The 13,239-nt window shown below is 30.5% G+C and overlaps 1 protein-coding gene across 1 annotated transcript; it reads left to right on the top strand.

Moving 5' to 3' along the window:
• The first annotated feature begins 6,439 nt into the window (after positions 1-6,439).
• Positions 6,440-10,990, top strand: LOC105780253 (hypothetical protein). The gene is made up of 4 exons (XM_012604471.2): positions 6,440-6,669; positions 7,366-8,513; positions 9,791-9,865; positions 10,484-10,990. Exons 2-4 carry the CDS (start codon positions 7,605-7,607, stop codon positions 10,598-10,600), a joined length of 1,101 nt encoding a protein of 366 aa, XP_012459925.1. The 5' UTR covers positions 6,440-6,669; positions 7,366-7,604; the 3' UTR covers positions 10,601-10,990.
• The last annotated feature ends 2,249 nt before the right edge of the window (positions 10,991-13,239 follow it).

Here is a 13,239-nt window from a genome sequence, read left to right as displayed (position 1 = left end):
TGCATCAGAATATACGCCCATTTGGTTAGCATGTGGTATTTCAGGGTACTCCGGAAACTCAGCTGCTCGTGTCGCATCGGGGTCTATCCGAGACATGTGTACCCCAGGATTATTGTGTATCACAATATGACGAATCTGGTTTCCGATTGAAGACGCATTAACGTTTCCATCCTCATTCACGCTTTCGTTGTCAATATCATCTGGGACCTCGTCTGCGTCAGGATCACTCTCACTATCCACTTCGTAATCAACAGGATCACTACTATAGTATACATCATCACCAACCACATCAGTCTCGGCTGCAGCATTAAGATCAATATTTATCCCATGTATAGTTGATTGACTATCAACATACGATACCAGAACGACCATACACGGCGCTTCAACTCCATCTTCTTCACCTAATGGAGTGGGATCTTTAGTTGCCTCCACACCGGCTAACTCAGCAAATAATTGAATCGGTGCATTTTTGTTACTCTGAGTCCCACAATAAAGAGCGACCATTGTCTTCATGTCTTCATCGTCTACAAGTTCCATTTCGGTAAATTTTATTGGATCTGTTGAAACTGGAAACTTGTAGAAAACTTTTGATATCCTTCTCCCACAACGTCTATAAAATTTTTCACTAATTTTTTCCTTCATATCATCAAACGAGATATTTCTATCAAATCTCATTGCTACTTGTTTGCGACATTCAAATATACATCCCACAGTTGTTGTCAAAATTTCTCCATCAAAATAAACGCATACAAAAAACTGATTCTCCATTTTCAATACTAGATCTGTTAAAAAGAATTTCAAATTTTTTAAAACAGTTTCAAAATGTAAACAAATTACATAAAAAATTTAATGAAAAATTTTTCATTCGGAAGCTAACAAAATTAATAACCTGACAAAATAACTTTCAAATAATAAAATTACTAACAAGACTCTACATTCTATTTAAAAAGAAATAAACCAAAATACCTTATTTTTTTCTTCTTTTCCTTCCTTCTTTTCTTCTGCTTTCTTCCTTCTTATTTCTTCCGTTTCTGTAGTAAAATTTATGTCTGTGTTGGGGGTATTTATAGGGAAAAATCAGAGCATTGGCGCCTCTCAGTATGGCACCAATAATGGCGCCTCCCAGATAGGCACCACCATTGGCGCCTCTGAGATAGGCGCCAATACTATGTATTATACGGGTTATATACTGACTCGGGAAAATATAAAATTATATTTTATTCAAAAAAAATTATTATTTTTTATTCATTGGCGCCTATCTAATAGGTTCCAATGAAAAATTAACCTATTTTGGTAAATTCTTTTTCGGACACCCTATTTCAATATTTTTTTTATAGTATTTGTGTAAAAAACCCGTCCATTCCCTTGTCATTTCTTCCTAAACGTAACTTTTTTCTCTATAATTGTTTGAACTAACACAAACTTTATAAACTTTAACCTCGATTATTTTAATTAAACAGAAATCACAAAAGTATATATTTAAAACTAATTTGTTGAAAATTTTTATGATATATATTTATCCATAGAATAAGGAGTAAATTCTCCTACTTAGAATTTCAGGCATTAGTAATTACTGGGTCATGTTGGGTGAAATTATGGTACTGATCATCATCAACTTTAAGCTAGGGTAATTTATATGCAGTTACCATTTTAGGCGAGACCTCTCCAGAGACGTGGAATATTATAATTATATAACTTTTACGGCGCTTAAATGAGGTTAAATCTAAACCCTATATTAAATATTGCTTCCTACTTTTGACTGAGATCATTGGTGTTGCATGTGAATTGCAGTCCACTTTGAGTATGAATATAATAAAGCGAATCGGTTTTCGTTAATGTTAAACTAAATGCAATTTAAACAATATTGGATTTCATTTATCATATGGTTGCTTGGGTTAAATTGATAAAAAAAATTTGGAAGTATTATTCGTTTGAGGTCGATGAGTCCTTCAACACGTTTACTATTTATTATTGGTTGAGTTTTGTTTTCCAACTTTATTGAGAGCTTGAATATATGAGGTTGTCTAAAGAGGCAATGTGGCGCATAGGGCATGCCATTTACCAAAGAAATGTTAGCATTTGTGTTTAATTATAGCACTTTGAGAATTTTTGAATTATAATAACAGGGTAAAGCCCGAACAACAAACACAATTAGCGCGACTCGAACCCATGCCACACCTAAGGCAGTTAACACCCTTGATCATCAGACCATCACATGAGGTTCATTGTAGGTAAATTTCTTACATCTATGTGATAAACATGGCTCATCTATTCAATTTAGGTTATTTGTCAACGTGACATAATGTTTTATTGATGTCAAGGTTGAAGTGTTTGTTGTATTAATGGAGTTTGTCTTTCACCGCCTACTATAAGTGTTTATTATTATTTTTCTCGAATTATATAATCCCATTTATAGAATAAATTAATAAAATTTTCTTTGAAAAGATTATGCCATTAAAACAAGATATGACCAAATGAATTAAGGAAAAGTACGTGGATCATATGTCAAGAGGCTTTTTAAGACAGAACCAAGGCTTGTCAAAGGTTTTAAGTGCCAATGAAAAGAGGCAGCAGTTGAGGGACTTATGCTATATAATTACAAACTGCTGCGTTTAATCTTGTAGGGTCTAAATGTTTGTGGTACCCAAAGTTTAAAGTCATCTAAAGTGATAGAATTTAAGATTTAGTCCCTACACTTTAAAAAGTTAAGAATTTAATATCGTACTGTTTCAATTTTAAAATTTTAATCTAATCATTATTGTTGTTATTAGTTTCTGTCAAAATTTGATAATTTAACATATTTATTTTCTATCAATCATTTGCCATATTATATGGAGACAACCTAATCAAAATTCAAAGTGACAAATTTTAATAGAAAATATTTACCATTTTAATGATTGAATTGAGATTTTGAATGAAAAAGCGGAGTACTTAATTTTTAACTTTTTAAGTATAAGGATTAAACTTAAAGTTTGTCAAAGTATAGGGACTAACAACATATTTTAACCAAAATCTCACTTTCTTCTCAGGAGTATATTTGGTTTAATTCAATTCGATTTTTGGACAAAAGTGAAACCAACCATTCCATTCGATTTTTAACTTTTGAAACCAAAATTGTATTAAATAAAACCGAAATATCTAAAACTGATAATTGTAATTCAGTTTAACTTAATAGTTTTTTAACAAATTTGGGCTTTGTAAAATAAATTGGGCTAAAAAATTTAATATTGCAGATTTTGATTTTTTTCATAACAGTCATACTACATACTCATTTACAGAGTGAATTAAATAATTAAATTAATAGCATAATCATCTATAAGACCATTAAAAAATCATTTTAAGTTAAGCTATTAAGTTAAATCATTCAAAGTTGTTAAAAGAAAGTTAATACATAAATAATTCATGTACGTAACGTTTTGACCTGTAATTTCTTTTAATTAATTTAATTAGTTATACCTAAATCATAACGAAGATATATTTCTAGATTCTCGGTGAATAATGATCAAGTGAGACACAACTTATTTAGTTCGGATTTTTCGATAAAAAAAAGATAGGATTTACAATTATTCAAAATTGAATTGTATCATAGGTATTGGGCATTGTGATTTCATATATTCTTCTATTCTCCATGAGAATGTTGATTTATTGACAAAGAAACGAAGAAATAGATTTATTATTCCATTTCAATTTATTCAAGACCAAGAGAAAGAACTAATGTTGCATTCCCATTTCGGTATCTCGATGGAAATACCCATAAATGTTATTTTCCTTAGAAAAAGTGTTCTTGCTTTTGTTGACGATCCTTGATACAGAAGAAAGAGTTCAGGAATTACTAAATATGGAACTGTAGGGGGCATTCAAACGTCAAAAAGGAGGATGTGATTGAGTATCAAGGAGTCAAAAAGGTTAAGCCAAAATACCAAATGAAAGTAGATTAGTTTTTTTTTTTTCATTCCCACAGAAATGCATAATTTATCTAAATCTTCTTCCATAATGGTACGGAAAAATAGTATCATTGGAGTAGATACCTAAATCACTTAAATACAAGAAGCTAAGTGGGCAAATTAGTTCGAATGGAGAGAAAAAAAAGGATTGAACTGAAATTTTATTTCAAGTAATATCTATTTTCCCGGAGAAAGAGATAAGATATCTCGACACAGTGGCATCTTGATACCACCAAGAATGGGCAAAACAAACTTTAAGGAATAAAAAAATTTGAAAAATTGGATCTATGTTGATTAGACCACACCTTCCAATAAAAAATATAATATGTCATATAATTGATTAAATTCATAACTAATCAAATATTTATAATAGATCACTTATAAATAAATGTTTCTTTTAAAAATAAAATATTAAAAATTTCATAAAATATTTTTCTAAAATTAAAATTATGCTTATAATTATAATTATTTTATTTAATAAATAATCTACTTACTCTATATAAAACTACACTTTCATAATTTTTTATGAAATATTTCCATAAGTATCTAGTTTTAATAATAATAATAATTAAATGATTTAGTCTATATAGACATTGAAATGGTCAATCTATTATCCTATTAGGACAATTCCTTTAAACATAAATTTATTTTTCCATTTGATTTGATTCGAATAAAACGAATTTTATGTTAAAAACCGAACTTGAATCAAATTGTATGATTCAAGTAATACCATCAACCCAACAAAAAGCGAATTGTACAAAACCCAAATTAAATCAAATACATCTATTCAATTAGTTTTTCGGTTATCTCAATTTTATATATTTTAAGATATTTGTATATATTTTATATTGAGCGTTGATAGCATTTATCTATTCATTGAGGACTTTATTACTTGAGAGTGTAAACAAGTTTATTACTTGGTTTACGACTTAAATTTTCAGGTGAAATATTAAAGGTGAGTGATTTAAATATACTTAAATCACTTGTTGTATTGAATTTAAAATAATAAATTATCTTATTAAGCTAAACTCCATAAATATAAAGAAATCGAACTTCCAGTTTAACAAAACTTGTAGGGTTCAACAAATATTATATTAGTTTATTTAAAATTTTAATATAATAATACTAATAATAATTGAAATCACAGCCAATACATTTTAACATATTCAATGTACAATATAATTTTACTTCATATAATTAATGTAAAGCGGCATTATTCAAAATAATAAGTAATTAACATATTATAATATATCAATTATTTTGATAATTTAAATATAGTGCTAATAAAAATTCTAATCATTACTAAAGCATTTGTAAAAAACATTCGATAAATTGATGATAAAAATTTGTAGATAATATATAATATTATATTATACAATATATTATTTATAAAATTTTATATAAAAATATAAAATTATTTATTATATAAATAGTTAAAATTTACTATTTGAAATAAAAAGCAATATTTTTATTTATTTTTGGTTAATGGAAAAATAATTTTAATATAAAATAATTATATATAAAGTTTTAATTTTATTATATAAATTCATTTAATAATTTTAATAGAATTGCAATTCTTATTTATAAATATGATAGCTTTTTTATGAAATAATTTTTTTATCAAATTATTTTACCAAAATTAAAACTCTTATTTATAAATAATAAATTACCTAAAATTATATTTATAAATATTTAAACATAAATGTCTCATAATATAAAACTGTTAATATTTTAATTTTTATCGATATTGTTTTTTTTAAACAAACTCATTATAAGTTTTAATAATATCTACTCTTTTTGATATAATGTCTATACCTATCCATAGTCCTTCCTAATCTATAAATAGAAAGATAATGCGTTCTAGCGCACTCAAATCCACTCAGGGCTTGTTTAGTAGTGCTTAAAAAAAGCACTTTTAGCTGAATTTTTGGCTTTTCAGAAGCACTTTCCTTTCTTCTTTTTTCTTAGTGCTTAATTACAAATGTATTAAGATCATTAAGTAAAAACAAAAAATATATTTGTAAAAATAATATAAATATGTTAATATCTAATTACAAATATTTAATGATTCTATTTAAATATTTAAAATATAGTTTATATATTCTAATTAAATTTGATAAATAATTAATAATTATTACTTAAAAATATTTAAAATTTATATTTTATATATTAAAATATTAAAATATTAACAACAATATTCTTACTATATTTGTTACTCAAAATACTTTTGACAAAGAATGTTAAACATTCAAATCTTAAACTAAACTTTTCAAAATTGTTTTCCACAGTACTTTCTCTTAATCGAGTTATCCGCGATGTTTTTAAACCTAAAAGAATCAAAATTATAAAAAATAAGAAAAAGAAATAAAAAGACATATTCTAAAAATGTTGAGATATTTTGGGAGAATATTTGTATAGAAGTAAAATTATGTGAAATTGATGGAGGTAAAATTTATGGTAAAATAAATTCCAAACAAAAGTAAACAGCGCAGAAGGCACTCGAAAAATCCTCTTCGAGGACAAGGAGATCGGAAAGGAAAGCATAAGCGACACGGTCCAAAACCAAAACCGAAAAGGAAGAGCGAGCCAATGTGAAGCCCACAATAAAGTAGAAGTAAGACAAAAACGAGCTGAGCAGCCCCCACATTCCCTTCCCTCACATCTACTCTACTCTCTCTACGCCTCACTCCTCCCAATTTCCCCTCTTCCATCCCAATTTCCATAGGTTCGTTCTTATTTTATTTTATTTTTAAATTTTGGCGTGCTTTCCATTTTTCCATGATCTAAGATTTCTGGGTTTTCTTTGGTTTCCCTGTTTTTTTTGTTTTAATATTAATTATCAGTTTTCTATACGGACTTTGAGTTGCGTGTTAAGTTTATGATTCAGTTGCTTTGCTTTAGATTCTCTTTTTTTCCCATCTTCATGCCTGCATATTAGTTTAATTGAATTGCCGCTCTGGGTTTGACTGTGTTTGGACTTCCTATTTTTTTTAATTATTAGTGTTCCTTTCCTATGCCTCTACTTATTCCTATGTATTTCCTTGTATCTTTATACCTACATCGAATGCACTGGGTTTTCTTTTCTTTTTTCTTTTTTTTTAAAAATTGAGATTTGACAATTTGAATGATTAGACAAATTTTGGAAATTTGGTGTTTTAAGATGATTCTATTTGAACATTTATGTTTTCTTATTGATTGTTCTTAAATCCTTTCAACTGGTGAAGAAGTGAAGACAATCATTTAACACTTGCTAGTGTTTGTTATAATTTTTCTGATGCATTCCGCAGAATTGGTTAGTGCTAAATTTTAGGATTTTTGTTTGTGTGTGCGCGCGTTTACATTTTTTTTATATGTGTTAAACGATGTATGATGTACTATTTTTGAACCAAAATCTTGATTTTATCTACTTCCCTTCTTGCAGCAACTGTTCTTTGTTTCTATCTTGCATTAAGGCCCTGGATTGTGCAGAAACAACAAAACAATTTTCTATGAAAGGCAAGTGGTTGTGAACTGTCTCTTTGTGTGGAGATACTGTTGCTTCTTTTCAATGGTTTAGCAACTTGCAATGGGGAGATTGGCTTTTTGGAAGTCTAAGGTTATGCATTGAAGAAATAAGATACTGCTTTGATTGAAGTGATCTTATTTAATTCTATTTGATTCATGATGGGTAAGGAAAACTTGCCTCAACCAGTTAATGGAGGTGTCAGCAATGATAGTTGCTCAAATGCTGACATTGATGATTCTGGAACTTATTCGCGGTATAGTCTAGACAAAGAGGCAGGTTTGCCTACTTGTCGTGTGTGCCAGTGTTCAGAATCTGACAAAAGGGGGGATGCTGCTTTAGGATTTTTGGGCATCACTCCTCCCTTAGCGGAAGCAGTTAAAAGCAAAGGAGAAGCTAAGCCTGATACCGAAGGAGTTCAACAAGATGTTGAAAGTGATGAGTCTCATTCTAAGAGTCTTCGGAGAGAATCTGGGTTTGTTGAGTTCATAAGCCCTGAAGGAGAGGTTTTCATCTGTAGTACTGATTTAGAAATGGGCTCCTGTCGACATCAGGATGCATTAATTGAACTTGGTTGTTCTTGCAAAAGTGATCTTGCTCTAGTGCATTATGCTTGTGCTCTCAAATGGTTTGTTAGTCATGGATCTACTGTTTGTGAGATCTGTGGAAATCCCGCAAAAACTATCAGGACTTCCGATTTTAAGAAAGTTGTAGTTTCTTTGAAAGACTATGAAGCATTGAGAGAAAGGACTGCCAGTGGTGATCCTAATCCTGCCCAAATTCATTCAAGTTCAGGTGTAGACCCTGATGCTGTTGCTGCTATTCGGAGGCAACGACTAAGTGAGATTTCATTGTGGTTCAGTCCACATGGTAATAACAACAACAATCATAGTTCTTCTGCAGTTTCACAGGTTGTTTCTGAACAACCCACAAATACTGTCACTGAAGAAGTTACTCCCAGTGAAAGTCCTGCAACCAAATGGGCTGTGGAAGGTACTGGAATTCTGCTTGCTACAGGTCTACTTACTGTTACGCTTGCATGGCTCATTGCTCCTCGTGTTGGAAAGGTATTTTGTGATAAATGCTCATCTAACAAGCTAAGGACTTAGTGCATTTTGTTTTTCCTGTGGATAAAGAAATTCAGTATATGAAAAATCAGCTCGCCTTAATTAGAAAACCTTTAACAGTAAGCTTGTGCATGAAAATTTACAGAAGCTCCAATTATTTTCCCCATTCTAAACCAACGTGAGAAGTGATTATTATACTAATTAATTAACAGGAAATGCCTTAATAGAAAGAAAATGTTTTTTTTTTTCTGTAAGAGAGGAAATATCTCTATCTAATACTTAATCAATCTCTTCCCATACTGAGTTCTTTATGAACACTCTCTATACATCCCAACTGAATCTTACGGTCACACTGTATACTGCCATCTATTGCTTTTGTTATGATTTCTGTATTATCCCTCTGTTCTAGTTAGAGGAATATCTATAAAATTGAGAGTGGTGGATTTGATACTGATCTCCTTTAAAAGTAATTCAAAATATTCTGCATCTTATAATATTCTTCTATGTAAAAGGCTGGATTAAATCTACTTGTATGCCTTCATAATATATGGTTTTGGACATTTTGGTGTGGTTTAGACTTGTGTGACATTTCTTTTGGACTAGTTACTTGGTTGAAGGCCTTGATTAGTATAATGATTAAGTATTAACCAGTTTCCTAAGAATTTTAAGCATGAGTTTCTTAACAAAGACTGAATCATTGATATTGGTTCAAGTTCAGGATACAGGGTAGGTGTTTCACGGATATGAGGGCATATGCATTGATTATTGGACAGAGACATGTAAAGCATATTCTTTCCTTTTACATGTCTATTAAGAAATCTTTGTGTGTAAAGAGAGAGAGAGAGAGAGAGAGAGAGAGCAAGTACCCATGATGCAAAGAGAAAATGGTGAATTAGGAGCTGATCAGATTTCTTGCAAAAATCTATTTCTTTCTTAGTTAAGATTATCTTATAATTACGCTGAATGCAATTCACTTGTAGAATTTAGACCAAGAGAATGTGAATATCAATCCAATCCCACGCAAGTACATACAAGTGGCAGTTGATTGGTGATACCTAAATTTGTTCAGATGTCTCACTTGTAACCCATATCGGCATCCTTTGTTAGTAATTGCTGCGGTCTAAAACATAAATTATGTTATTAGTTGGTTCTTTATCCCCTTTTCTTTAAGTGAAACTATATGCCACTATTTGTTTATCTTATAATTATCCAGTGCTTTATTTTAGTATTATAATTATTGCATGCTTTATTTTTATGTGCCACTCATTGTTTTGCAGAAAACGGCTAAGAGTGGTCTTCACATTCTTTTGGGAGGCATTTGTGCTTTAACAGTTGTTGTCTTCTTTCGCTTTGTAAGTGACTTGGATGTCATATCTGTAGTTGTTTGTTCTCTAAACTGTGTGCATTTTTTATTTTAGTAAATGTTGAATATATTTGGAAGTTGATACACGATGTGTTCTTTATGTTTCTATTCCTTGACAAACAATTATCTTGATAAACTTAGTTATACTTTTACTATATCTTCAGAATTGGCATGTCATTATTTTGATGCTTTGTAGTTCTGTACCAACGGTTGAGTAACCTGTTTTTGTCCTTTGAGGTTATTGTAAACCGATCAAGGTTTTCTGCATACTGAAGCAATTATATTGAAAGAATTGAATTAAACTTTTGCTCAACCTTTACAATAGGCATGATATTGATAGAATGATGCAGTCTCATCATCATTACCTTAAATTTGGAATTATATCTGATGCTGAAAACATTGCCCTTTTATATATCTAAGGAAATATGCTGCTGTCAGGTTCATGTGTTGTGTGCCAGGTTGAGCATTTTCAGTTGAATTCTGAATTTGATTTAGTCATATGGTTCATGTGCTTGTGATTATGGGATGCATAGTCTGTATCTTTATTTTTATTTGTAATAGATTTCAGTTGAGATAACGTTTTGTATAAACTGTGTGGTAATTGCAGATTGTGCTGACAAGGATTAAGTATGGACCAGCTCGCTATTGGGCGATATTGTTCGTCTTCTGGTTTCTTGTGTTTGGTATATGGGCGTCAAGAACGCACGGTGCTCATACAACATGATTTGTTGATATATGATACATGATGATGCATATAAGTTCACTGTATTCTTTCTTTACTGCTGGTCCTACATAATAGTGGAAGTGGGAAAATATATGGGATTTTATTCAAGACATCATAAATGGCTGCCATGTGGCTGCCATTTGAGCAATGAGCTGTGGATAAGGTAAAATTTATGTGTACAATTATGTTTAGCCTAATTGACCCTTGAAGGGAATGTGAATTTTTTTTTTGTTTCTTGTGGGTCAGTTTTGACATTTTTCACTGACGATTGTGCCATTTAAGCTTTACACAAGTGAATTGAGAAGTGAAAAGTTGATGTTGCTTCCTAGTGGTTGGGTGAAAGAACAAGGGAAATGGAAAGTTGGATTAAGTTTGATTGCCATTAGCTAATATTCTTGTTGGATTTACCACATCAAGTTGGTCTTAAAATAGGTACAACTAACCTAGCTGTTGTTTATAACCAATGAAATCCTCCAAGTTCCTTATCTTTTGTTTTGGGTTCGGATAAAATGTTGATTCATTCAAGCCATTAAAGTAAGTGTAACAGAGAAGGGAGGTCATCATCACCTGGTCAACTCCGAACACATTTCATTGTATCAGAACGTAGATGAGTTGCGATGAGTTAGCGAATGGGCTAAATCATTTTAGAGGGAATGTATCTGGCATGTGTTTTTATTATAAGTATCAAATTAGTCATAGATCAATTTAGTTTACGTATTATTAAAAGCAACCAAATAAGCTTAATTTTTAATATAGTTAATATTTATTAAGCAAAAAACATGTCATTTAGTATTTAATAATGTTATATTTTTAAAGCTTTTATGACTCTACAGATATATTTTGTTTGTTTGAAGTTGAATTGTAAATGAAAAATCAATTTTCTTGCCTCTTTTAAATAGAAAATATTAACTCTTTTTTCAATTTTACTTGGATTCTTTTTAATAGTACAAGATTAAATTGATCTATTTAATAGTAGAAATATTAAATTGATCCAATCTCTAATAGAACTTCGGAAGTATTACCGTCACATGGTTAGAACTTTCGTTTCGCATTTTATGCGACTTTAGTCGATTTTTAGGGTTCAAATCTGCATGAAAAAGCAACGAAATAACAAAAAATGCCACGAGAAAGCTATGCACACAAGGAGTTTGAGTAAATGCTCTCAAAGCATTTTGACTACTTTGAATAATTACAAATGAAGGGGAATGCTTCTATTTATAGATAAGCTCCCCAAAACCAATGGTACGGATTGAGTTATATCGACGGTCAGAATTAGAGCATATCTATAATTGAGATCTTAAGGGATTGACTCAATCCTTTAAGATTATAAAATCAAATATTATCAAATTATATATTTTCTAAGATTAGTTTCCCCATTAACGATGCTAAGCCTAAATTTCCTTAAGTGCTTTACTTGGTCACCAAGGCTTTAAGTAATGAGGCTCCTCCACATGTTTCACGAATTAGACTAGTTCTAGTGGATCGAATGAATCTCATTTCATCAATTGATCTCTAGAGGATGCTCTTTGTACATTCGTCACAATACAAGTAGGATCAAGTTGTATAATTTATATATATCTTTAATAATGTGTAAATAATGTGGATTCTCTCCAAATTTATTAAAACATAAATTTCACCATGTGTATATTATGTTGAGATTTATTTGGGTTTAATATGAAGATATTTTAGTTATCAATCCATTAAGCTTTCTAATTTTAATTATAATTATTTGAACCGTATTGTATTTGTAATTGTGAAAACAAGGGAGAAGGATAAGCATCCACGGAGTAAACACTCTAGTCTAGAAACAACCATCCACGGAAATTTAATTGATTTTTGAGTGAACTGCTTTAAGCTGGGTTTTATAATTTTTATAAATTCTTAATTACTTATTTAATTGAAATCCGACTAAGAATCATATCGGTCAACTGAGAACGAGTGACCTGATCAATTCAATCACCAATCCAGCTCCAAAAACAAGGCTTTGTTGGTAAGCCGACCAGAATTTTCCAAGCAAGTCCAAACATATAACCCAATTCTTTTCACCTCCTTCAACACTATAAGCAGGCCACGAGGAGAATTGAGAAACAATGGACTCCCATTAGAGTCTAGCTTTTGGATCATAAACAAAAACAAACTTATTAAATGGAGAATGAACACTATATCAGAATCCCATGCATGTATGACGATCAAAGCAACTTTGCTTGTTTAGTCTCCTTTAACTACTTCTAAAAATGCTATGATTACAACTCAGTCAAATCCTTTGATCATATTCTGCAGTCTCCAAGAAATTAAAAATGTCAAAGTAGACATTATAGATGTCATACTTTTTGGGTCCAATATCTGAAAATCATGATGCCTCAAAGGGTTTATATAAATACACATTAACAAGAGTACAGAAATGGATCCTTGATTCTCTAGTTCAATTTCATAAAAGGAATGGTGTTAGTACACTCCACCCTCCTAAAAAGTTCAGCCCCATCATTTCTCTATTTCAACTTTTTTTTTCTTGAAAATTTTAGCATGTGTGAGATGTCTACCTTCGTACATGAAAAATCGAGGATTATGAATTACAGATAAAGTGCAGAGGAAATGCCACCTAAAATGACAAATTTCACCATAAACTTTCCTATTACGAG

Source organism: Gossypium raimondii, chromosome 4 (assembly GCF_025698545.1).
Source record: "Gossypium raimondii isolate GPD5lz chromosome 4, ASM2569854v1, whole genome shotgun sequence".
NCBI lineage: Eukaryota > Viridiplantae > Streptophyta > Magnoliopsida > Malvales > Malvaceae > Gossypium > Gossypium raimondii.
The sequence above is the reverse complement of the archived record's forward strand: the minus strand, read 5'-3'. Positions and strand labels throughout refer to the sequence as shown.